A 27,810-nucleotide genomic window follows, 5' to 3' on the forward strand; every position below is an offset into this window, starting at 1 on the left:
TAAAAATAAATAAAATCAAATTGTAATCATTAAAATTATTTATTCCTTTTATTTTACAATTTATCACAAACCAGCAGCCCTAATTGACGTTGGTACGTATACTTAATCACTTACAAATAACTTCAAATCACTGATATCTGTAAATGGATAGGTGATTGCTTGGAAATGACAGCTTTTGCTTCGTGAAGATTTAAACATGGCTATTGATGTTACGTGACAGTTCATACTAACTATATTATTAGTTCGAATTCACACCACCGCTATAAACCGCTTCCATCAAAAGAGCGAAAATCAAATAGGCACAAAATACTACGACTTATAGCCCGTCCATTTGTAGAGGTCAGTGCTTCAATTACGAATACATCAATTATTAGATAATTATTTACATAGAATACTTGAATTTAAATAAATAAAAAGTTAAAACTTTGGTATATATTACATGATATTGTTTACCTTTGTATGTTTTGACTAGAATAAAATTATATTTAGGTAGCTTTAATTAGGAATGTTTAATAATAAGTACACTTTCTCGACAAATACTTGATTTTTAATCAGTTAATTATGTAAAATAAATACAAGGATAAACACCGCTAGAAAAACAGAGTGTTTGTTGATGTTTGTCCTGTGAATTATATAACTTTACGAATTTTCAAATTTATATAAATATCAACTGAAATCGACAACACAAATATTTGCTTAAAGGAGGTGAACCACGGAAATAAGTCAACACTTCGAATGTTGTTTTACTACAAATATAATTACGGATTAAGATGTTTTCATGACAAAATATTCGTGCAGATTAAAGATTAATATATTCACAAATTAAATATGTAACATCCTGTATAGTTAACTAGAACAACATGGAGAAAAAATCATGCATATCGTAGCTAATTTTGTGCTTTGAGATTTCTATTTTTAAACATCAAGCTTAACAATCGTTGTACCTACAATTGATATTGAACTTTATTCTGTTGGCATTTAGCGTTTATTTCGTTTGCATTTCTTGAAAGTAAGTCTCCAAAATGCTAGTCTAAAATCTGGCGAATAAAATGCGTATATAAAAGGATTGATAGCTGAATTAAACCATCCTAACCATGTTAGTATATACATTAATACGGGATTTACGTAGACTATTGAAATAAATGGAGTTAGAATATAATATAAGAAAAAAGGTAACCAACAAGCAACGAACCCACCAACTACTAAACTTAAAGTTTGTGCTGTTTTTGTCTCTCTTCTTAAAGAAGATACTCTATTATTTTCAATGTGATCTTTCATAGAATGATTTCTATGACGTCCAGTATTTTTATACTTAAAATTAGACTTAAATGTAACTTCATTATAAAATTTAGATTCTCTTTCTTTGTTCTCTTTGTAGTTCTTTGGTTGTCTAGTTTTCTTCGCGGCGTTGAAACAACATGGACATTTCGGTTCAGTTTGTGTTGAACATTCGCTTTGTTGCGTTGAATTCTTCGATGTCTGTTTCGATGCACTTTGTCTTAGCGATAACTTGTCTGAACCGGAATCCGATTCAGATTTCACACAAGATAATTTTCCTTTCTGTAACAAAATTGCAAATTTAAGACCAATGAGTGACATAAGAAAAAGATTGTTCTTGAAAAAAGTACATTGTTTAATAAGACATCATATTTATCCTAAAGATCTTAGAAAAGGTTATAATTTTATATTTCCAACTGATCTTGATAGTATAATACAATTTAGAAGTCAATCCTGACATCTAAAAATTTTTGATTTAATACATACACGTGGCTAATAAAAACAAGTCTCAAGGAATACGTAACGATTTGACTGTCATACGACAAAATCATTTTAGCATGGAACATGTTTAGAGTGTTTAAAAAAGAAAAATCTTTTACCTTATTACATTTACTCGTACTGGCTAACTGTTGATGTCGTCTTGCTACTACACAAGATATTCTTGCGTACACGTACACCATGACAGCCATAGGCAAGAAGAACGAACCCATTGCTGAGAACACGACGTATCCCGGATTCTGATTATACCGACACACACCTCCTTGATTGTGATCTGGTTCATACCTGTATAATTTGTATTAAATAAATTAAAATGTAAAACATATTTGTGGTTATTTCGACCACATTTGCTATAAGTGTTGAATTGCACGAAAACATATTATCATCCTTTTTATTATTAAAAAAAAAAACAATATTTTTATGCAAGTGTGTAGTTGAAAGCTACAGCAATAAAATAAAAAGTGGTTTCCTCTTATTTTACCATCCAAACATAGGCGGACAAGTAATCGCGCTCGCAGAAATCCACACAAAGAATATCATAGTAAGTGCCAGTTTCTTAGATCTTCGTCTCCTCGAATACGTCAATGGCCGCGTCACTGCCAGATATCGGTCGATACTGATCGCACAGAGAGACAGGATTGATGCGGTGCATAGCAATATATCCAAACTTATCCAAATGTCGCACAGAATCCAACCCAGTTCCCATTTACCTGGGGATTAACGAAATCATTTATTAATTATGACAAAGTATAATTTTGTAAATCCTTTATTATTTTCATAAGAATGAGTAAATAAATTTTTAAACAAAAGTAAACGTTTTACAACACAAGTCGTAACCAAGACATGACTAAGGGCGCAATTTCATTAGTCGATAACTCGGCTAACGACTAATGAAAACGATGTAAAATTATTCATGTAAAGGGATTCAGTTGACGAGTAAAATATGCGGTATGAAAAAGTAAGTTCAACGCCTAATGCCGCATGAAAACGGTTCTCGCATCTTGCACCACGCATACGGGCGCTAACGACTAATGAGACTGCGCTCTTAGGGTGAGAAGTTATAATAAATTGTTTCAAATATATACGAAAAGGAGGAAGAGTAATAAATAATAATAATGTAAAAAATAGTCATTGCAAAGTTAGCAAATGAAAAGGTTGAGATTCCGAAATAATATTTTAACTGGTACCATAATTAAAAATTTAATTGCTTTCTTAAACAAAGGAACCACAACAATTTCTTAGACTCTATATAAAACTCACCAGTAATGTGAACTGCAATGGCTGGTGGCATTACAAAAATACCAACAAGAAGATCAGCAACAGCTAAACTGGTAACAAAACAATTTGTTACTGTCCTTAATCTCTTCGTAGTAACCACTGCTGATATTATCAAAGTATTACCAATAACTGTTACTACGATTAGTAAAAATAATACGAACACAACAGCAATTTCAACACTGTCGTATTCATTTATATTACAAATAAAATCTGTTACATTTGTATTATTACTGTTATTGCAAATAACATTTGATAATTTACTTTCATCTACTTTTGTAACTATTTGGTAAATGTTTTTTGTTGTGTTGTAGTTTTTTTCTTCGGTATTTTCTAAATGTATTTCTGCTTCTATATCTTGGGATAAGTTCCATTTTATATTATTTTCAATTCTATCCAGATCTGATAAGGATATCATATGACTATTCTCTTCTTTTCACAGTGTTATGTTGATTGATGGACATTTTCTGAAACAAGTTTTTGGTATTAATAAATTAAAAAAAAATTTTTTGAACAGTTTAATGTTAATTTTGTAACAAAAATTAATTCCATATTTGATCGAACTAGACTCGACAACGTGACAAATGTGTTCTTAAAAATATTTTTTCGGTAAATGATGTTAAGTTTTGCGATAGAATTTCTAACGTAAAGTTTTTATAACGCAAGTCAAGATAAAACAACCTTATCATAGATTGTTGAAGATTGATAAAACAATCATACTGTAGATTGTTTTATCTTGAAGAAGAGAAACAAATGAAGATCATTGCTATTCAATCTTAGTAATGAGGCAAAATGTCGTCGGTGGCGCAGGGTTTAAGCACTTGACTTGCAATCTGCAGGTCCTGGGTTCAAATCCCGCCATGTACTACTGTGTTTTTCGATATACATATGTACATTTATACAACGTTCTTACGGTGAAGGAAAACATCGAGATGCAATCTGCACATATCTGAGAAAAAATTCAATAATTTGTGTGAAGTCAACCAACCCGCACTGGGCCAGTGTGGTTAACTATGGCCTAGTCAGTCCTAACTTGGGGTAGGCCCCGAGACCCTCGGTGAGGACGAGTGAGCTGATGATGATGAGGTAAATTGTGTCGCTCTAACAAATTCAAAGCATTAACTGCTGTAATTTTTTTAAACTTAGAAGATAGTATTCCACAGTTTGTATTAACTTTGTTATGATATAACAAGTAAAGTTATCTTTTAATAACGTAAAGTGTTATAAAGTTCCAAGTCTCGTGTTGGTTTACTTTATTATTCTATTCACATTTGCGTCGTAAAGGTGAAATGATGTCAAGTTACTAAATGAAATATGTCACTCGGTGTGTGATTCTGAAGACATCTTATCAAATATAGCTTTACATTATAAATAAAAAGCCTATATTTTAAAACCTTACTAGGGTAGATATATCACAATTGAAAAAAAACTAACGATTTTTTTTTAAATTTACTGCATTTTGAAATTATACTTTATACATTGGAAAATCGCAATAGCGATCTACGATTATGCCAACATAGAAGCAAAAATAACAATGGAAAATGTCGGTACTTCTTCTACAAATGAGTTGTTCGCAACTGACTATGATGTTCGAACATTAAACACAGTTCCTCCGTGACCATGAGTGCTTAATTAAGAGCACGTCTAGTTGGAAATACGAGTATTAACGTGATGGTTAAATTTAACTATAGTCCATTTTTTATATTATGTAAAAAAAAACTCTATACTCTACTATATAACTCTATAGCTAGTATGTGTGGCACGTAAAAGAATTGTAATTTCTGTTTACCCTTTTGTACAATAGTGTAAGTACACTTTAATCTATAATTTAAAATACATAATTCGTACACATGATGATTTTGCGTAGCTAAAAACGAATAAACAATTTTATAAAAAAAATATTGGTATGTATACACGCCGCGTTTGTTCCGGGTAATTTCCGGAACGGTTGGACCGATTTTGACCGGACTTTGACGGGAAAGTAGCTGATTCACGCGGGCATATTACATACTACTTTTTTTCTGGGCTGACCAAGTCACGGGCGACCGCTAGTTTACTTACAAGCTCGAAAGTAGGATAAGGTCTTTCTGAGATATGAAAAATTATAAGTACATTATGTTTGTAAAACAACACCGTCTTACCCTTTACATTGACATTTGAACCTTACTTCAGTCTATTCACTGCGATTTTATTTACGCAGTTAGTAATTCAATATTACTTGTATATTTAAGTTATTCAGCATATTTACTAGAATAAATTACCATATATCATAAGAATTTTTTAATAAAACAATAATTCTTTGCCAGACTATATAATTCCAGTAATTTTCTTTGATCGATTCAACAAATTCACTTTACGACAGAATTGTTTTTAGGTACATAAGTAAGGTTTATCTCGACCACGCAGCCGCCTTTTGTAGATTAACCTTTATAAGGGAAAGTTACATTTTCTCAGGAAATGTTGAAATTGAACACTCAACACGCAACAAGGTAATCATAGTCATTAACTAAAATACATTTTGTTGATACTGACCTGAATTCAAATAGATTGTGTCAAATTGGGTCTTGGATTTGTTCTGCGAAAGTTTTAGTGAAACAAATGAATGTCATTTTTTGATTAAAAAAAAACCAATGCATAAAAGTTAATTTTTTTTTATAAGAGAAGGGGGCAAACGAGCAGCGGGAACACCAATTAGGTAATTGATGCATTATACACGGCTATTTTGTATTTACCAGAAAAAGACATAGCGTAACCTGTTAAAAAATCGCAAATGAAAATCGACAAATTATGCTATAAAAAATCTAATTGGTGGATAGCATTAAATATAGTAAAGTGCGTGCGCGCACACAAAAAGGTAAAGCTTGTAATACCTAAAAGTTTCCGCATATTGTATCCATAAATCCGCAATGACATATCTCCACGTCCACTAACTTCACCTCGCTACAGACAAGCCATTTTTATTAATAAAAAATACTCGTGATATTTTGTTTGTAAAAAGTATTGTGACCATATTTTTTCAGGATTTTTTTATCGGTTGTTAAATTTATCAGTTGATTAAAAAAATATTGACTACATATTTAAAATCATTTTTCATTACCTGATTTTTTTTTTCAGCACTTAAAAAATAATTGCGTACTACTTCAGTAAAATGTCAATTTTCACACAATGGTCATAAATTTTCTGTATTTCAGTTTGTATGTTAGAGCAATAAGTTTTATTTAATCTTAAAGTTGTTTTTACACGATTTATTTAAAATTTTTATATTGTAAATTCATAACACTTGACTGTACTACACGATAATTGTGTTACTGCTGGTCTTATTAATAGTTTTAAACATATTTTTTTTACGTTTTTTTAAACCTATTTAATCATACTTATATAGAAACGGCTAAAACACCCACGTATATATATCCGGTGTCGTCACCGACTAGTTTCGAGCCCTTCGGGGGCCCTTCATCAAGACGCGCCCTAAGAGCGAAGGCGCGCAGTGAGCGACGGGCCGCGTCCGCGAAATAATACCAGTCCCACTCACCCTGATGAAGGGCCCCCGAAGGGCTCGAAACTAGTCGGTGACGACACCGGATATATATACGTGAGTGTTTAAGCCGTTTCTATATAAGTTAATGATAATGTCTCACGAAAGTTTGAATAATTTAATTTAATCATACTACTCGTATTAGCCTATATATTTTTTTTACCTTATTTTATCATTCAAATACGCTACAAGCTATACCAGTTTCAATATCACCATTCATGGAATGATATAGAAACGCTTTTATTACAGATTCACTGAATAAAAGATTGCTTAAGTAGAAATTCATTTCGATCCATTCAATATACTCCGTGTGAGTTTGGTAGAAATTTTAAAACGGAATCTTTCAATTTTATATACTCTTACTATTTTCTTTTTTTAAAAAATAGCTCATGTTATGTATTATTAAATGATTTAGATTACCTTTATTAAGACGTTGGAATTAAGTAAAACATATACTAAATCTTGTGACATACAATATATACACAGTAAAATAATAATCGAAGAAAATCACAAGATACTCGTAGTTATGGTTATTTTATTTTTGTGAAGCTCGGAGTGGTCGCTTTTTTCTTTGGAACCAATTCAAATTCTTATCTTACTAATATTATAAACGCGAAAGTTTAGATGGATGGACGGATGTTTGCTTGAAGGTATCTCCGGAACGGCTCAACATATCTTAAGTGGTTTGGCGAACATTAATTTGTAAATAAGGTAATTTTTTTTTCTTGAAAATATATTAAAAAAACAATTGGCACGGATGCAAAACATAGTCTGGAAGAACACATATGCTACTAATTAATTTTCTTTTTTTGATTCCGCGCGAACGGAGTCAAGGGCTACAGCTAGTAAAGAATAAAGAAGATTTAACAAAACTTTATTTTTGATTTTATTCAACAGGCAAAATTACCCTGTAATCCTAAATAAGCCGCTATCTTTGAACTGTAGGGTAAATCTTTTTATCCTCGCTTAAAGACGTTGAGAACGATAATGCAATAAAAAAATTTCAGTAAAGAGTCTTGGCATAAATCGTCGGCTACTAGGTATATAGTCATAACAAAAAAGTGGAATTTTTCAGAATAAACTTTAGTGTTATTTAGTGGTAAAATTTTTCATGCTTAGTATAATCAAAAATCTCTTTATTTAAACAGAATATTAAAAAAAGCAATTAACATTATACATACAATTGAAAAAGCATTATAATTAATTTTGCTCAAATAATTAGTTACAACGTTTTACGCAGGATCCGTCCAAGCTTAATAAGGAAAATGTTCTTACTTGTGAGATTGTAAATCCTTTGATCTTTCGATATCAAAATCCATCGAAGATAAATTGGTCGATCTCTTAAATGAAGACTTTGATGTATTGACGGCAACTCAATAACAAAAAACAAACATTTTAATACTTCATCGGATATTAAGCTCCAGTTTTAATATCTGTTTTTGATTATATTAATCCATAATATTTTTTTATTTTATTTTCGCTTGTATTCTAAATAGATCAGTGAATTTAATAAAATAAAAAATAAAATAGAAATAAAATAACATTTAACGCTTTGCACCATTACAACGTAATTAAAAACTTATATATCACAAAATTATTATAAATACATAACACATAATTAAATCACAATTACATTAGAATAAAGAAATATTTATAATTAACGTTGCAATGCTGACCGGATAGGGTCCTCACTCAGCTTTGTATTAATGAGTAATACTTATGAGAAAATAATTTCACAGACACAAAATGCTTTATTTCGTGTGTGTTAATTAAAATCAGTATTAGTCGTACTAGTATTTTAATATTTTATTCATGTTTATCTTCTTTTGTTCACCTTTAAGTATGTTTTCATACGTAAAGGTGCGTACACACTGGTGATAACATGAAATGTATCAAGCAATTAAAAATTTCCGTACACTTTGCTGCAATGAATCATAAAAGGTAAAAATTTCTAATGTTTGAACGTTCTGCGCATGCGAAACATTTATTTCACGGGCTCCTTACAAGTGATTTGTTGGTTGTATGAATGGGTCGGATCGACCGGTGGAATACCACAATCGCACAGACGCCAGGCGAGAAGTGAAAGCAATTTCGCGTTTCATCTGATGAGTATGCGAGCTGGAGTCCTAATTTTAGTCCAAGTTACACTTGCCCTTCTGTTATAAGAAATGATGGGAAGGGGAAGTGAATTTGGTACGAATAGGAAGGGGAAATATCCTATTTCTGTGCGCAGCGCATCTACAATTGCAGATATCCATGGACATGGGCGCTCGTTTGCCAGCTTTTGATATAAAAAAACGAAAAAGCGAACATTTAGCAGATGATACATTTCATGTTACATTTCACCAATGTGTACACACCCTTAACAGACGCGTGTACGATGCGACATTCTCGAGGTTTTATTTACACAATGCAAATATAACATTTACGTCTGAATGCATTAAGTTCTACGTACATTTTTGTTTAATGTTTGATTTTTTATTACAGGAAAAATTCCCGAGAAAAAGTTGTGACCTACAAGAAGGTACAGTGCTTACAAAAATATTTCATTTTTAAATAATAGATGTAACAGCAATTGTTGTGTATTTATTGTGCAACGCTTTTATTCTACAACTAGTCGACATCGTCCGCGCGGAATTAAAAAAAAATCTATTAATAAATATAGCCTATTTCACCCCGGGATAGTTTATCTTCCCAATAGTGAAAGGAAGTGGTTTCTAAGCAAAAACCAAGCAATCAAATCTTTAACTATTTTGAATAAGTTACATTTTAAAAACGTTATTTATCCCACATAAATAACTCAATGAAGATGTAAAAAAACAGTACTTGAATAGATAGAAATCTCCGCAAAATTGTTTTTTAATAAATAATCAACCTTAACTAAGCTAAAGAATTAACCTTAACTAAGCTTAATAGGCTAAATTTATATCAAACTTCATAACTTCATCGTATCTGATCGTATTTTTGTTAATTAAAGAATTAAACATTAAGATGAATCTAAGGTAAGTGGCCAATTTCGAGACTTATCAACTAACATACATCTACAATATAAATAAAAATGCAAATGTAAAGTAATTCCTGAGCCCTAAGACGCATTGCGTAGTAATTGGACTTTCCGTCTTATCACTTACGAAGTCAGTCTCATTTTATGTTATCTTAAGGTAAGTTTCCACTGTCGAAAAGATTGCACAATATATATCATATACATGTAAAAATGTAGATTTATTGCAAGCATAAAGTTTCGATGTCCAAATTAAACTGTTGTTTACATAAAACTTTCTTATGAATCATTCTCAGCGAAGACTGCAGGCACTCGCAAAATTTTCTTTATGAAGAGAAGAAAAAATTAATTCTTAAAATAAGGTATATATATAAAAAAAAATCTTAGAGTCTTTTAAAGTAATCGCTTCCAAGACGGTTATGGTTCGTATCTTATAACTTTATAAACGTTTTATAGGCACCGGTCCATTTAACGTTGAAAGTAGGGAGAAAAATTAATAAAATAAAAAAAATATCGTTAATTTTGATTGGTTGAAAAGCCAGGTTTTTTAGAAGCAAAAATTATCGCTCCTATTATTTTAAATATCTAAAGAATAAAACATTGTTTGTGTGGTAAATAGAGTGTATTTCTTTCTTCTTTAAAGAAGAAATTTTTGTATTGGCAGTATTAAACCTCTTATCTCAAAATGAACAAAAAGCCAATGAAGAAAGCAGAAAGTATAAGAAAAAATATTAAACACCTTACACCAATTTTCTGAGACCAAAATCTTCGTTTAAAACATGTTGGTTTGTCAAAAATAATGACATGGATGACGATATGTTTCATACAGATATTTTGGTCTCAGAAACCAATGATTTAAAGGTCAAAGTTAACCTTTTAATTAACACAGTGACTTATAACGTACAAACACTTTTATCTCCTATGAATGAAAACACTTTCCTATTTTCATTTATTACACTTTTATTTAATTTCAAGAACAAAGGTTGAAGAGGGCAACAAAAACAAAAGAGATCTACATCGCTTTAGTACAAAGCTTTCAACTATTATTGTTGTTTTTAAATATACTAATAAGAAATTGTATTATTTTTAATTTTATCTAGTTGTATCTCTGATTACAGACATTTGAACAAGATTTTTTTTTTAGCTTAAACAATTCAATTTTTTTTAATTTTTAATGTAACGTATGCGAATGTAACAAATAAATTGTAATGTGGAAGGCGGAGAACCGCGTACTGTGGAAGGCATTAGGAAAGGCTTATGCCCAGCAGTGGACACATAAAGGCTGTTGATGATGATGATAATGAATTTAACAAATTGGAAGCTTAAACTATGTGAAAAATAACCGGATATTTTTCTTTTATAAAATAAATTTAATTCCACAAATTTAAGAATAACTTTGAAACAACCATTTTATTTAATAGTACTTGGCTTTGTTTGACGCTTTTATACATATTTGAAAAAAATATTTGAATCAAATTTGATAAATAAAAATTAGAGTACAACTATTAGACGCTTCAGATGTAAATCCGGGCAACTTAAATTATAAAGTACAAAAAAAAAGTTTTTTTTTGCAACACTATTTTGGACCGATGTGGTCAAGGTTACGAGAGACCATTAAGTACCTTTGAAAGATCATTCTTTATAATGATTTATGAAAGATAAAAATGAAAACCCTGACGATGATCTTACTAGCTGTCGCCCGTAACTCCGTCTGCACGGAATTAATAAAAACTTATTAAGTAGCCAATGTGTTCTTCCCACTATATTCTACATATATGTCTAATTTAATCGAGATCCATTGAGCCGTTCTGAAGATACATTCAAACAAACATCCATCCATCCATCTTAACATTCGCAAATATATTAAAGTATGATTTTTTAATTAAAAATATTATTTTGTTTAAAAAGAAATCTTAAAAAAATTAAAAGCAAACTATAATCATGTTTCCCATTATAATTGATCCCTTAATTTGTAAACAAATATTAAGTAAAATAATCAATATTAATTCAAATACTTACAAGTTAAAAAAAGTCACAAATTTAAATTATCTACATAACAATCCATCACAATCACTTAACAATAGTTTAAAGTTCAATTAAATTTAATTTTCGCAATTATCAGACTTCAGAAATAATTTAAATTTATTAATTAAATATTCACGAAATATAATAGTAATAAACTATGAGAAAACGAATAGTTTAGTTACGATCAAATGAGATTTACGTCGCGTATCCAATAACGACCGCTTTCGTCCAAAGCTTATGCGATACTGAGGAGCTTTTAACTTAGACTTACGTTCGATGCTCGCAAGTTATAATGATTCTTAATTATATTAATACGTGGTAGTAACGTCAGGTTAAGGTATTAAGTTTTAAGTCATACTGATGTGGAATTTAATATTATAGACATAGAGTTAAGAAACCATAAATACGTTTGTACTAAATTTCGATCGATCGCAATCACAGTAGAAACTTAACAATTTTTTTCGTACAAATAGACAATTTATGTTTGTATATTATTTTTTATATTATATGGTTGCAAATGAGCAACCAGACACCTGAATTAGCCGACATAACGAAGTGGCCGTTGCCTATAGACATATGCAAGTGTAGATGCGTTGCCTACCTTTAATCGACGGAGGAGTGGACGCATATAAAGTCACTTCCCCTCCCCATCATTTCCTAATAAGAAAAGGGTGCGAAGGGAATTTAGACTATTATTAAGTCTCCAGCACGCTCACACATTAAATGAAATGTTAATGCTTCTACTTCACGCCTGTGTTTTGTGTGGTCGTGGAATTGTACCAAGCGAGCCGTCCCATTCATGCACCCAAAAACTAATACGGGCTTTACCAATTTTCACTTATGTAATATAATGGTTCATTTATTTACATAAAATATACATAACATACAAAATAAAATAAAAACAGCACGTGCGTTTATGAAATAAATTTTAAATGTTTCACTCTATACTAAACAATAATTTTGTTTTAACAGAGACCCACTTATTCTTATCCACGTTGATTCTAATACAAGTGCTCGTAAAATTTAAGTAACTACTAAAACATAGAGTTATTTATCTATAAATAAATACATTTCAGGCGCTATGCCAATGTCTGTGAATCTACGGTGCGTTTCCACTAACAGAAATGTGAATTTACTTTCTAATTTCTTTATTATAATAAGTTTGTGATGTTGACTGAACCTGTTTTAATTTTAAAATCATTTTTGGTTTAATAAATTTATTCTCAGAAAGACAAAGAAAAAGTCACTTACATAAGAACAATATCGCACACTATACATAATGCAATATGGTCACCGTTTTAGTTGTCAATTTACTTTTTTACAACAATCTAAAATGTATTGAGCTAGCTTTGATTTAAATTGATTACATGAACTTAAATTTGATGAAGGTAGCGAGTGATAAAGATGAATTTTACGATATGTCAGCAGCATTGTTCTATAAAAAAGTTCAGAAAGCCAAAAAGATAAAGAAATGTTTTATTTATTAAGAGAAAAATGCTCAAAGGGGCAAAGATAAAAGCATTTTTTACTCAATACTAGCTCATTCCCGCGACCTTGTACGTTTGGGAATAAAGAAAAACAATAGGCAATGCGATATTTCAGTTTTTAATCTATCGATGTTACACATTTCATCCAGATTCGTTCAGTCGTTCTGGAATTACGTGATAACGATCTTCAATACATCTAAACTTCTACATTTATCTTGTATATTGTAAGTTTTTATTGTGGCGCGGGAAAGATTTTTGCTTACAATGGAAACGCACCTTAATAATTTTATGACTAATAGTGACTTAAACTATAAATAGTACGATTATTACTTTAGAATAGAACATGAATTTAACTAAATAGAATATGCTTGTTAAAATTGATTGTTATATTGGAAACTAGCTTTTTCCCGCGACTCCGTCCGCGCGGAATAAAAAATAGAAAACGGGGTAAAAACTATCCTACGTCCGTTTCCTGATTCTAAGCTACCTGCCCACCAATTTTCAGTCAAATCGATTTAGCCGTTCTTGAGTTATAAATAGTGTAACTAACACGACTTTCTTTTGTATATATAGATAGAAAGTCGGGAACAAAATGGATTATATCTCAAATATTAATTAGAATACTGATTAAGTTTTCACTGCGGAAATACTCAAAAACAAACATATGGTCAGCCCTCTTACTCTATTTGAAAAAAAAAAAAAAAAACAACATTATGTTGTAACAACACGTGTGTGAGGAGTGGAAACACATTGTATTATAAATTAGACATTTAAAAACCATCATTATCTTTCTTAAAAAGACCAAAAAACGATAGTAATAGACGCCCGCAACTGCAACATCTGTTGTATGAATTGGCCGGCTCGCATGGTGAAATACCACGACCACACATAAAACTGGCTTAAAGTGGAAGCAATTCCACGTTTTGACTGATTAGTGTGGTACCGGTAGCCTTTTTTTTTTTTTTTTTTATACAAGGAGGAATGCTTAATGCATACTCCGTGCCTCGGGGAAGACACGCGAGTTATGTGAGATTCTCTCCCCGAATGGGAGCATACCCACTAAACCTCCTTGTTCCCTCATGGCCATACTGTGGGGCGCCACGGGATCGCGTGAGCTTGCCACCGCGACGCCCCACTGACCGCCCCGGGAGGGGCCCTCTCTGCGCCCCAAAGGGGCGCTGCGCCCTTAGGCGCTCCTCAAGACGACACCGTGCAATGCAGGTTCGGAATCCCCGCCTCCCCCGCTGGTGCCGCCAGGGTTTATAGAGACCCACCTCTTGGCCCCCGTCTTGATCAAGACAGGGGCCCGCGGTCCCGGTGAAGATGTTGAGCCACCGGGATTACGCGCTGGGACGCAGGATCACACGCCATCGAGTGACAGCTCTGTAAGCAGAGTGTCACCGAGGTCGTGCTCCCACGTCCCGACCGGCGGCCACGACCCAATGGGTCGCGCCCCCTCCACTAGGCTTACCTTCCCCTTTCGCTGCCCTGAAAAGGGCAGCTACTCAGTTTGGGTTCACCCTCCCTCGTTGCTGCGGACCCACAAGTGGGCCCGCACCCTAACCTAACTAACCTAGCTTAATCTAGCCTATTCTACCTAACCTACAGGCTCGCCCTCACCTTTCGCTGTGTGCGCTACAGCTACTTGGTTCGGGCTCACCTCCCTCTATTCTGCGAGCTCATACATGAGCCCGCACCCTAACCTAATTAAACCTAGTCTATTCTACTTAACCTATAGGTTCGCCCTCCCCTTTCGCTGTGGTCATTCCAGCTACTCAGTTCGGGCTAGCCTAATAGGCGCTCGCCATATGGCGAGACGCCGCCCTCGTTGGCGAGCCCACAAGTGGGCCCGCTGGGGGGCTGTGACCGGTGTGGTGAGCCAGGGACCCCGGTCGCCATAAATGCCCTATAGGCAGAGCGAGGTCGCGGGCCCAGCCACCAATCCCAGCCCCCCATCCTAATCTACTTAACCTAGCTAAACCTAACTAAGCCTAGCTTATTCTAACTAACCTATAGGTTCGCCCTCCCCTTTCGCTGTTGGTCATACCAGCTACTCGGTTCGGGCTCACCTCCCTCTTTTCTGCGAGCCCATAAATGGGCCCGCAGCCTAATCTACTTAGCCTACCTAACCTAGCTTACTCTAGCTAACCTAACTAACCTACCAGTGTTTGGTTCGCGGGGCCGAAGCCCTACCCCGGCATAAAGCCGGGGCGTTCCCCTATCCACCACCCGGGGACGCGCCACGTCGGAGTTCACCTCTCCGCCCACTCGGACAACCGAGCAGGTCCGTGGTGGTACCGGTAGCCTAATTTTAGTCCTCATTCCCTTCCCACCCTTTTCTTATAAGTAAAAGTTTGGAAGTTAGTTTACCCCTAAGTTATCATAGAGGTACAGTCAGTCGAGTTTTTTTGGTTGGTTAAGAAACAAATCGTGTTATGACAAAAAAAAAAACAATATGGGAATACTAAACAATAGATAAAGTTCTGTAGAAAAATAAAAGACAGGTGACTTCATTTACCAACTTCAGAAACAGGATTTTCGTGCCAAATAACATTGTATAGTCCGTGACAGTAATGAAAGTTAAGAAGTGTTTTGATTAATGATGCCGTCGTAACCTCACTGAAAATCGCTCTTTCAGCATCTTTTCAATTTTTTTTGTCCTCAACTTAAATACATTATTCAAAGTAAGTGCTTTGTTATACTTTGGCTCGTGTCTTTTTATTTTCTTAATATTAAACTTATTAACATTACTTCAGACATTATATTACTTCTTACTAATATTATAAATGCGAATGTATAGATGGATGGATGTTTGTTTGAAGGTATCTCCGGATCGGCTCAACGGATCTTGATGAAATTTGGCATAGATGTAGAACAAAGTCTAGAAGAACACATAGGTAACTAATTAAGTTTTTTTTATTTCCGCGCGGACGGAGTCGCGGGCAATAGCTAGTAATACACTAATTAGGACAACTGAAAACTCACGTGTCCAGTGTAATTTTCTGTTAGTTTTAGACCCGTAAATGGTATTTTTGCGAGTATATTTTTAATATAGTCCAACATGGATAAACGAGAGTCCAAAGGATCGTGATATTTTTCTCGATTACTGAGGTTTCTAAGAACTAGTTAAGCGTAACTAGTTTTCACTTAAGCAGGTTCAACTGTATTTCTAAAAAACGAGTTTGCTGTAAAGTTTTATATAAATAAATCAAATAGTGACTGTTCTATTTGATTTATTTATCACTCTTACTAACTCTTTTTCTTTTATTAATTTAATAACGAAAAGAAGACGAAGTAAAAATCGTAGCTTTATTTTTGGACATTCATTTTATTTAAGAATTATTATCTATTAGCTTTTGCCCGCGACTTCGTCTGCGCAGAATTATAAAAAAAGGATGAAAAGTATCTCATGTGTTATTCGAGACTTTGTTCTATATCTGTGCCAAACTTCAATTAGATGTAATTCAAACGTTCCCTATGTAACGGGATCATAGGTAGCCGCGGGGTCACATTTTGGGGGTCATAAGGAGCCTACGTGTTCTTCCAGACTGTGCTCTACATCTGTACCAAATTTCGTTAAGATGCATGAAGTCGTTCTGGAGATACCTTCTTCTAAATATCCATCCATCCATACATCTAAACATTTGTATTTATAATTTTACTAGGATTTATATTCCAGTAGAAACGTTGATGGATGCTAATTTAGTTCGCCATAAATACATTATTCAAAGGGAACGTAGCAAACACGTTCGTTAGATAAATCAAATACTATAGTACTAAAAAACCCAATCAATTGGTTATTTACAATTTTTATCATTTTTGATCATTGTTTTTTTATAGTATTAAATAGCAAATGCTTAAGCATTCACCTCATTTCACTAATATTGCGAAGCTAACCATTGCCATTAACAACATTATACTAGTTTATAATAAAAAGTAAAATGTTGAATCAATCTACGAAATTGTCAGGAAAAATTTTCTGCCAACCCTATATGGAGTGAGATAAAGGCAGGATGACAATAAATTAATCTACTATGAAACAAAAGAAGGAACTACATCTGTTTTTGAAAACATAATCTTATATACAATGTTTAGATTTAGCCACGAAACGAGTAAATAATGATCTTAGAATTTGAATAAAATAACCATCAATGAAACAGCGAATATCCGCAATAAATAATACAGTGATGTACTCTATTTCTGTTGATTCATTTCCCTCGTATTTATGTAGAAGAAATGTAATTCTTTCTACTCCATTAGGCTAATATTATTTAACAAATAACTTTGTATATCGACGGCAGAAAGCGGAAATGTCGTATCTCAAAATATCTAGTTTTACACCAGAGCCAAAAGGCTATTTCAAAAAAATCACAACTCCTAAATTAATTAAGATAGGAAGTTGAACTTTGGAACGTATTTCTATCAATCTAAGCGTTATTTGATACCGTTAATTGGTATGTCCTAAAGTTACTAATCCATTGATTATTTTTTTACTAGTTACAGCAATTGATGTTAACTTATTTGGGCCAGTTTTCGAGATACGACATTTCCGCTTTCTGCCGTCGATATAAAAAGGAAATAAAGCTGTATTTTCGTACTTTAAAATGTAAAATAAGTTTACATTAAGCGTTTATTTTTCTAACAACATTCGTTTTGTCTTCAATCTTAATAATATTAGGTCCTTACATATGAAATTGGCGTTTTGTATGGGAGGAACAAAAAGTCGAATATTTTTTAATATAATATATTTAATTAATCAAAGTATGAACCATTATTTTCTATGCACTTTTGCCATCTCATAGGTAGTTCATTGATCCCTTTACTAAAAAAACCAGTCGGACGGGAATCAATAAAATCTTTGAAGGCGATTTGGACTGCCCCATGGGAGTTGAATTTTTTCCCTTGCAAGAAGTTATCCAAATTTCGAAAAAAATGGTAATCTGTTGGAGCAAGGTCCGGGGAGTACGGAGGATGTCTTAGACTTTCCAATTGAAGCTCTTCTCATTTAGTAGCCGTCTGTTGCGCAGTGTGTGGTCTAGCGTTGTCTTGAAGCAGCAGTGGCGTGGAGCGATTGACCAGCCTAGGTTGTTTAGCCACTAGCTTTTCCATCATGGTTTGTAATTGCTGACAATAGACATCAGCTGTAATAGTCTGGCCAGATTTGAGAAAACTGTAATGAACAATACCGGCACTAGTCCACCAAACGCTTACAAGTAACTTTTTTGGGGTTAATTTTCGCTTGGGGCAGGATTTGGCTGGCTGGCCAGGATCTAACCATTGCGCTGAGCGCTTCCGATTATCGTAAAGAACCCATTTTTCATCACAGGTAATGATTCGGTTTAAAATACCTTCAATATTATGCCGGTTTAGTAATGTAACGCAACAGTCGACGCGCGTTTGCCGGTTTGCTTCAGTCAATTCGTGAGGTACGCACCTTTCAAGCTTTTTAATCTTCCCAATTTGCTTCAAGTGAATTAAAACAGTTTTATCACTAACATCGCAGCCTGCAGCTAACTCGGACGTGGTTTGCGATGGATCCGCTTCCACAATAGCCTTCAACTCTTCATTATCAACTTGAGTCTCAGGCCGTCCACGGGGCTTGTTCTGCAGATCGAAATTTCCAGAACGAAAACGTTGAAACCAAAAACGCACTGTGTTTTCTTTTGCAACACGACCGCCATACACATCATTCACCCTTCGAGTCGTTTCCGCAGCACTAGTGCCACGGCGGAACTCGTACTCGTAAATAATGCGATATTTTAAGTTTTCCATTTTGTAAAATGAGTGACGCAAACAGAAAAAAACAGAAGAAAAAAAACAAATGAATGACGGTCATCGAACCACAAATACATGAGTCTATAGCTGTACAAATTTGAATTTGGAATTCCTTACCAAAGAGGAGAAATTCGTGATTAAAGTGGCCAGTACGAAAAACGCCAATTTCATATGTAAGGACCTAATATTATAAATGCAAAAGTTTAGATGGATGTTTGTCAAAAGGTATCTCCAGAACACTAAAAAGGATCTGGATGATATTTAACAGGAATATAGAACATAATCTGGAAAAACACACATGCTACTAATTAAGGTTTTTTAATTCCGCACCTATGAAGTCGCGGGCTACAACTAATTATAAATGCGAAAGTTCGATAAATAAACAGTATTATATAAAAAAATCTGAAATGAATTCGTATCCATGATATTTTGGGTTAACCGTGGGTTTCTGAGATCAAAATATCTGTACGAAACATGTCATCATCCCTGTGACAAAATAGAGATAACAATATCTTTTAAACGGAGATTTGGCACTCAGAAACCGACGGTAAGTAAACAAAAATTAAATCAATAAGAAATACTTTGAATTTTGTACTTGCGTTAACGTTTTAATTAATAAAATTATGTTTTAAGTATCATATTCAAAAGTATTCAGGTTTTAAAAATAAAATTTAATATGTGAAAGACTTTGAGAAGTTGAAACAATGTTAAGACAATGAACAGAACTTAAGGAAAAATATTTGTACAAAACCGTTCCACAAGAGAATCGTAACCGCATATTAAACAAAAACCTCAAAACTAACCTAATGGTTACATTTTGATGATTACAGCTTTAACTTAAAATAATTAAGTCAAAGAGAGTCAACAAAAGTTATAACCTTTTTCTTTGTAACTCAAATTGTAAGAAATAACAGAAAATTATTAATATTACAATGTATAATATAATTTCGATTAATAAAATAACGAAAATAACCACATATTTATTTATTACAACAAACAACTGAAGATCTGTAAACGATTAATCTTAAGTTAAATAATAATGCATGAGTCATGGCATTCCGCAGCCGGTGATGTACTATATATTTTTTATATATTACATATTGTTATTCTTTTTATGTTATTTAATAAATAAATATGAAATAATAATAATGTACATTGTCATCGACAGAGTACATACTTATTACATACTTACATACTACATAGTATATACTTAAGTATATTGTTTCTTATCAAGTAACTATAAATTATACTAACATGTAAGCGTTCTAAGAAAATTATTACAGTTATTCGTCGCTTTGTAATTAAGTCAACATTAGAACGGAATTCAAATACCACAATTATGTTGATAATTAGTCCCTTCTGTGTGACGACATCCGGGTAGAATCCAATTGATAATAATTATATCTATTAATACTTCTACTTACTTATATACAACCAAGTAGTGTGGGCGAAAGGCACTCGGCCGGTCGTAAAAAATGAATAAAATTAAAGAATGTGGTATATAACAAGGTAATTATTTTCTTTACCTTATTTACAGACAAAAACGGATCTAGGATTTAGTACTAAAAAGGTAATTTGTCAGTAATTTTGAAATTTAATTCATTTCAATTCGAACATAAAAAATTAATCTCAATGTTTTCCAAGATTTTGACTTATCTTAATACTAGCTATCACCCGCGACTCCGTCCGCGCGGAATTAAAAAAAACTTTATGAGTTGCCTACGTATTCTGCCAGACTATGCTCTACATCTGTGCCAAATTTCATCAAGATCTGTAGAGCTGTTTTGGCGATACCTTCTAATAAACATCAATCCATCCATCCCTCTGAACATTCGCATTTATAATATTAGTAAGAAAGGAATGTGTCCCTTTAGTTAAAAGTATAGATGTAATAAACAATTTTAGTTTCGTAATTAATATTGCCATATTAATGCAACTGAATAGGAAGTACGTAGCAAGCGCTATAAAGGCTACGGGCTACGACGTAGCTAAGACGTAGCTGCGGATAAAACTTTGTCAATTTACAAAGTTCAATACAGAGTACCGTGTGACTCATCAAATATGAGGAACATAGAACATCACTAGTGTCTTGAATTCTCATTTAATTTCCATTATATTTGTTAGATAAGTTACCTTGTTTAAACTTACAGTCTTGCTCGCAGTTTTGACCATATTTTTATAGTAAAATATGTTGCACCGATGCTACTTAAATTAGGAACAAAACTTAGGGATAATAATAATATCGACTGTCCTAGTTTCCTTGCATTAAGATAATAGATGTATTTATTGCGTAATCCAATAGAAAATAATAAAATGAACGTGTTAAAACTGCCTTTGTATTAAAACACGACACATTTTAATAATATCGCGGAACTCAGATATCAATTGAAATCAGGCCAAAACCTTCAAATAAAATTGGCACTTCAGTTAAAAGGGTAGGCAGTATTTCTTTATGAAGTTATTATAGGAATAAAATCATTTCAGATCAGAAAAAGGAACACGCTCGCTTAATATAAAATGAACATAAAAAAGTGATAGCTTTAACCTTAGTCGAATCTAAGTGCTAAATAAAGTACTAACTTATTAAACCAAGTAAGAACTTAATGACATACTTAATCATTAATCGATTTCTGCTGACGATTATGGTAACTTGAATGTGGCAACAAGTGTGCCAATTAAACTTTAAATTACTTATGTATTTTTTTAAGATCAAAGAAAAAAAATCTTTTTAAAACAAAACTTATGTCTTAATTATTTTCTTGCTAATTAAAAGAACAAAAAATATAAAAAAGCAGCTCAATCAGTAACCGGGAAGTAGATATTAATTGGCAATATTTACATTGCCACAGGGACAGGTGAACTTTAAAAAGCTTGCATAAGAAACATAGAATTTAATATACAACAAGAAATTATTACAAATGATTACACAGTTACGTTAATAACTCAACAACCGCAGAGTTAAAATTTAATATTGTAAGAAGAAAAGCTCACAAAATTACAAACACGCGAGCTTCTGCGCCATTTGTTATAGCTGTATAAAGCTTCTCCTAAAATAAATTGTTAGCAATAAACAATTTGTAAGGACAATATAAGTATAATTTATAACCCTTATATAAGTTCAAACTATTGCATTATTGAGAGGATAAGTTAAACAAAACTGCAAAAATTAAATAAATAATGAACACATATTTATCTAATGGTCATTAAATAGTCTCTTAATGTATATTTAGTATAAGAAAACTAAACTTAGGGACTGCGTAAGAGGATAGTGCTAGGAAAAACTATAATCTCTGCTAGGTTATGTTGATTATTAGCGTAGACATATGGAATATGCTGTAGTGAGTACCATGTACTAGTAGATAGTTGCAGTAATAAGAACATTGCTCGGTGATTTATCGCCCGATCTATGACGAAAGCGTTCCCTCCTTTGTTCAATAAATATGGTTACTTTCGTTCAAACATCTGCTGTTTCACTGATTACAGATGTCTGTGGGTAGTGCAGCGGTCATGGCGTTATTTTAGTGTAGTCATATGCTGCTGACTGCTTGCTGATTTGCCATCTACTTATATAAAAATTAATATTTACCAGGTCCTGTGCGTCAAGTATAGCGGAATGGGCTTCGAAAGGTAAATCATTAATCTTTTACACAGAAAAATATGTTTAAGGAAATTAAAATGCTTGCTAGAGAACTCTTTATACTGTCTTTTAGTTACTTTTTTTACAGTGGTGACAATTATTTAAATTTAACCCACCTATGGTACTCAGTTGAATGCTGATATCAGTAATATTAAATTATAAAATGATTTTACCGTTGAATAATATGTTATACTCGTACACACATAATTATATAACAGTGTTTTACGAGTTATATACTCTCATAAGTTGTGAGGTAAAGACTTAGGAACCTCTGCGTAAATGTTACTAATAATTTAACGAGAAAATCTCGCCTACGTACGAGCTAACACATTTGTTATAAAACCGCGTTTAATAAAACTTATAACCAACAGTCAGCAATATTTCAATAGAAACGAGCTTGTATTTGTCGAGTGAAAGCTTTTAAAAGCTTTGTTTCTCACAATCTGTGACCTATATGAGCTTTATGAAAGAAAAAAAACTTTTATTTCTTAATCATTTGTTTTTATACAACAAGTAGGATAATTTTTTCCGTGTGTAAAAACTCATCCATGTAAAGGTTACGTGTAAATGAAAACCTCTTTAATTAGTATAGTTCAATACACTAGTTTATTTGCCATATTAAATAGGTTTGAAGACGCGTAAATAATCTTACCTAAGTAATATTAAAAATGCTAAAGTTTTGATGGATAGATGGATGTTTGTTTGTTCTTACGTATCTCCAAATCGGCTTAACAGATCTCGATGAAATTTGGCACTGATTTAGAACATGGTCTGGAAGAACGCTTATGGAATTGGGATATTCCAAAACAAATTTTCGGCGAAAATTTTAAGTACATACACTTCGACTTTTACTCGAAAGAAGTGGGGTATCATTTTTTACTTTACTGTCATTATTTTATTGATTTCTATCTCTCGTATTCACTATTTGAGTTCTATCTTCCGTGTATTAAAATACATAAATGGAAAGTGAGTGAAATCAAAGTCACACCAATTTTCACTGTTACTCATTGCAATTAAAAAACAGATTCAGTATTACAAAAGAAATATAAAAAGGGTGTTTTAAATTTTACTTATAAAAGATTTGTCGCTCAGCTCATAAATCAATTAATCTTCCGATCCCTTCCTGTTAATTGGAGCTGGAAAAAGTTGGAATAACTTTTAAGTTAAGGTAACTGCGATTGATTAATGGCCTACCAAATTATTTGTTAATAAAATGTTCGTAATTTCTGATTTATAATTATCTTAAACTTTCATTTAATACTGGCTAGAATAATATTTTTTTATTTTTGAGGTTAAAAGCGGCGCTACTATCGCGGTTAGTTTAATTACTGTAGGTTTCTGAGACAAAAAAAATCGGTTAAAAACACATTGATATCTCAGTTTTGTGAAAAATAATGACAGGAATGACATGTTTTAGACACACGAGATATATATCAGAGATTTTGGTCTCAGAAAGCCACGGTTAGAAAAAGCTACGTGGCAAGTGGATGCTAGTGAGCTATTATAATTCAAATTGATGACTGCTCAGATAACTGAACGTAATACGAACTCATAGATGCGTGCCTTAGAAATACACATTACAAAATATTATTATTCTATACCTTAGGCGCATTTAAAAGTGAAAAATTTTACACATATTTCATTTTTATTTCACAACAAAGTCATTATCAAATGTGTGTTACAAACAATTTAATATCAAAAAACATCGACTGTATATATTAAAATTCTTGAGGGACTATTAACTTGGCCAGAGAATTGCCAAAGTTTGGTTGTTTGTCAAATCTTAACAGCTGAATGTAAGCGTTTCGCGACACAGTTTAATAGCGATTGTTCACTAAGTAAAAGGTTTACGACTATTAAAAGTTGTCTGATAAATTGAGGCCATATTCTTCAAACATTTGGTCTTCATATATTTTATATGAATTTTAACTTAAGCAAGCTAACTAGATGTTGTAAAATAGTTAGATTTGATTCCAGATTGAATAAACGTTTAAAAATTCCAAGATGTTGATTTGGTTGACAAAAAAAATAAATTACTTTTAACATTGTACATATATTCATGTGACGTACAAAGTTCGCTTGTTTGTTTTGAATCCAATTTATTCAATCACATCGGCGATATTTTAAACATCACATGCTGGCTTTTTATTTCTGCTATTTTTGGCTCATTCATTAACAAACATCGTATGGTTTTAATAACAAGAATTGAATTTTTATCTTTGTATATAATATGTCCTACATTTAATTTAAAAAAAAACTTGAGAGATGTCAAGGGACACCCGGATAGAACGAAGTTCCTTTCAATTAATTAGTGAAGGAACCAATGTTTATTCTATGCATAAAAAACTGAAGTCTTCACAAGAAGTACATTTTATTTCTATGAATTTTCGTTATATATTGTCACGTCGTTGCCATGGTGATATAGCAAAAAGTGTCGTGACAACTTTTCGTAAGAACTTTTTCCGTCTAGCCCCCTTTCACAACGCGCGATAAGGAACTTCGTTCCAAAAAAATTAATGAGACATTTCTACATTAATTTTTGGTACCTACATAATTTAAATGTAACCACATATACTTTTATTATGTGGTTCTTAACATTAAGCTTTTTTATCATATCTACATATACGCTGGGAATGTTTTGAGAATAATTATATTCAAAATTTCATCGAAATAGTTTACTGAGTATTGCAGCCTGACTTGGATTCTGAGACCTAAATCTCTGTATAAAACATATCGACAAAACAGAGATATCTATATATATAAAAGAAAGTCGTGTTAGTTACACTATTTATAACTCAAGATCGGTGGAACTGATTTAGCTAAAAATTGATATGGAGGTAGCTTAGAACTGGGAGACGGACATAGGAACTTTTTTATCTTGTGTGCATTTTTTTTATTCCGCACGGACGAAGTCACGGGTAAAAGCTAGTTAACAATATGTTTTAAACGTGGATTTTGGTCTCAGAAACCCACGGTTAATGACAACCGAAAATAATGAAAATAAATCTCTAACTGCCATACTCAAAAGTATTAAATTGCCCGCTTAGTGTACATTTAAAATGAGATAAACGCAGAGTACTTTTTACGGTAAAGGAAAACATCGTTATGCAACCTGCACTTACATATTTGCGAGGAAATTCAAAGGTATGAGTGAATTTAACCAACCCGCACTGGGCCAGCGTATGTTTCGAGCTCCGAGAATGAGACGAAACTGAGCGGCTTCCTTATTGATCATAAAGACTCTGAGTACGGTATAAAGTTTTGGTTTTAATTTTAATCCTTTTTACGCAGTATATTATTTATGTCACGTTCATTAAACAATACGGAATGAAATTGAAATCATTAAACAGCCCACCTCACCTCTCACGTATAAATACGGTTTGAACAAATATAAGAGACGTTGCTAGTTAAATAACACTTCAAGTATTTGCTACGTTTGCTTCTGCTTCTATTGTGATGAAATGATATAATAAAGTTTTAAATAAATACATTTAGCAATGTTTTTAATAATACATTTGTTTAACCAGTAACCATCATTATTTTTAATTATTTTTAATTATTTATATATATAATAATTTTAATGATTTTAATGATTACGGTATCATTTAATTCGTAAAGCTCAATTCAATCAAGCTCATTAGTTTTATTATCCATATTATTTAAACTTGTCTATGATATTTTCGTATTTTATCAAATAAAAATTAAATGACACAAAAACCAAGTTATAAATAAATACGCCTTGTATGAATGGAAATCCCGAATGGAAAAGAGATAATCCACGGATAAGCCTAGCTTAAGTCCGACAGAGATATTATGAAATATTATTAAGAATGTTTTTTGTGAAATAAATGACAGTCAACATTTGTGACGGTTTTTAATAAAGCCTGCAGTTTGATAGACGTTTTTGCTATTACTTTGTTTTCCTTTCTTTATTTCATCCGAATGACTGGACGATTTTTACGGGACTTTCACGGAAAGTAGCTGATGTTTGCAGAAATGTTATAGGCTACTTTTTTCCGTTGACATTGACGAAGTCACGTGCAACCGTTTATACTATTAATAAAATTGTCTGTGCATAAAAATAAATCATACTTCTCGAACATGATGTAATTGCGTGGCTTAAATCCGTTTTTTTTTTTTTAATTTTCGTCTGTCTGTCACAAGGCAAGGTAATTTCCAACCCAAGCCTGATTTTTAAATTATGTTACAAAAGGGTTGAAAATGAAAATGTTTATTTAAAAATGTAATATAAATTATATTTAAAACTCAACTTCGTAACAATGTGGAATAGGCAGAGGTTACAGATTTCAATTTAGCGCGGTCTTTGTTTATAATAGCAAAATCTCTACTAACAGTGAACTGGAAAAATGATGAGGAAAAATGAAAGTTTTTCAGACAAGCATCGTATTTTATTTTCGCGAACTGTAACATGGTAGCAAAACTAATTTTGATAACAACCTCTAACTCGTTTCGTGCTGTCAATCCGTGATACTAACTCTATTTTCATCGCAGTAACTTTTTTTTGCAAACGAACCACTCAACGTTTCTATCGATTTTTCGTTTGTATATTCCGTTTCAATATTTTGGTCAAATTTCGATTCTGTATAAAATTGTAATATGCTTAAAAAATACACAGCCTTCTTGAGAAGTTTTAAGTAAAGATGTAAGAAAGCTTAGGTCAAGATTTTTTAATTTGGCGTTTTATATCCAGGTCTTGTAAACATTTCTAATAACGTGATAGGAATAAAGTAATACTTTATAACATTTTCAATTATCAAACCGGGAAGCGAGCAACTGATTTCCCTAAGGATAACACGGGAAACCAGACCTAACAAAACATTTTACACGTTATTTTTATTTATGATTGTTACGCTTGTTTAAATAAATAATAATTGTGTTAATACACATTTTTTGAAAAGGAACTACACAATCACGAGAATAAAAAAAAACAAAAACAATTAAATAATAACAATAATGATAAAACAAAAATAACTTTTACATATATTAATAACTAGCTTTTACCCGCGACTCCGTCCGCGCGGAATAAAAAATAGAAAACGGGGTAAAAACTATCCTATGTCCGTTTCCTGGTTCTAAGCTACATGCTCAACAATTTTCAGTCAAATCGATTCAGCCGTTCTTGAGTTATAAATAGTGTAACTAACACGACTTTCTATATATATATAGATACTATAATATTAATAAAGCCGATGTCTTCAATGGTAAATTCTTTTTGGTCTAACGCAATGTGCAAGGTAGCGAACGAAGCTGCGGGTCGCCTATTATTATTTGGTACGCT

General features: G+C 32.5%; 1 protein-coding gene across 1 annotated transcript; it reads right to left on the bottom strand.

Moving 5' to 3' along the window:
- Positions 1 to 978: 978 nt before the first annotated feature.
- LOC106707394 (probable G-protein coupled receptor No18) lies at positions 979 to 3,469 on the bottom strand. Its single transcript, XM_014501112.2, has 4 exons — positions 3,037 to 3,469; positions 2,258 to 2,486; positions 1,878 to 2,061; positions 979 to 1,560 (listed from the first exon to the last, which is right to left on the bottom strand). Exons 1-4 carry the CDS (start codon positions 3,467 to 3,469, stop codon positions 979 to 981), a joined length of 1,428 nt encoding a protein of 475 aa, XP_014356598.2.
- Between the last annotated feature and the right edge of the window lie 24,341 nt (positions 3,470 to 27,810).

The sequence above is a fragment of the Papilio machaon genome, chromosome 24 (assembly GCF_912999745.1).
Source record: "Papilio machaon chromosome 24, ilPapMach1.1, whole genome shotgun sequence".
In the NCBI taxonomy this organism is placed as follows: Eukaryota; Metazoa; Arthropoda; class Insecta; order Lepidoptera; family Papilionidae; genus Papilio; species Papilio machaon.

Bases quoted from the DNA above. Each gene is read 5' to 3' on its own strand.
- LOC106707394 (XM_014501112.2), bottom strand. From the start codon at position 3,469: ATGATATCCTTATCAGATCTGGATAGAATTGAAAATAATATAAAATGG. The intron at 2,062-2,257 runs GTAAAATAAGAG...CAAATTATACAG, and splicing joins TGTCCGCCTATGTTTGGATG to GTATGAACCAGATCACAATC. The intron at 1,561-1,877 runs GTAAAAGATTTT...ATTTTGTTACAG, and splicing joins GTACGAGTAAATGTAATAAG to AAAGGAAAATTATCTTGTGT.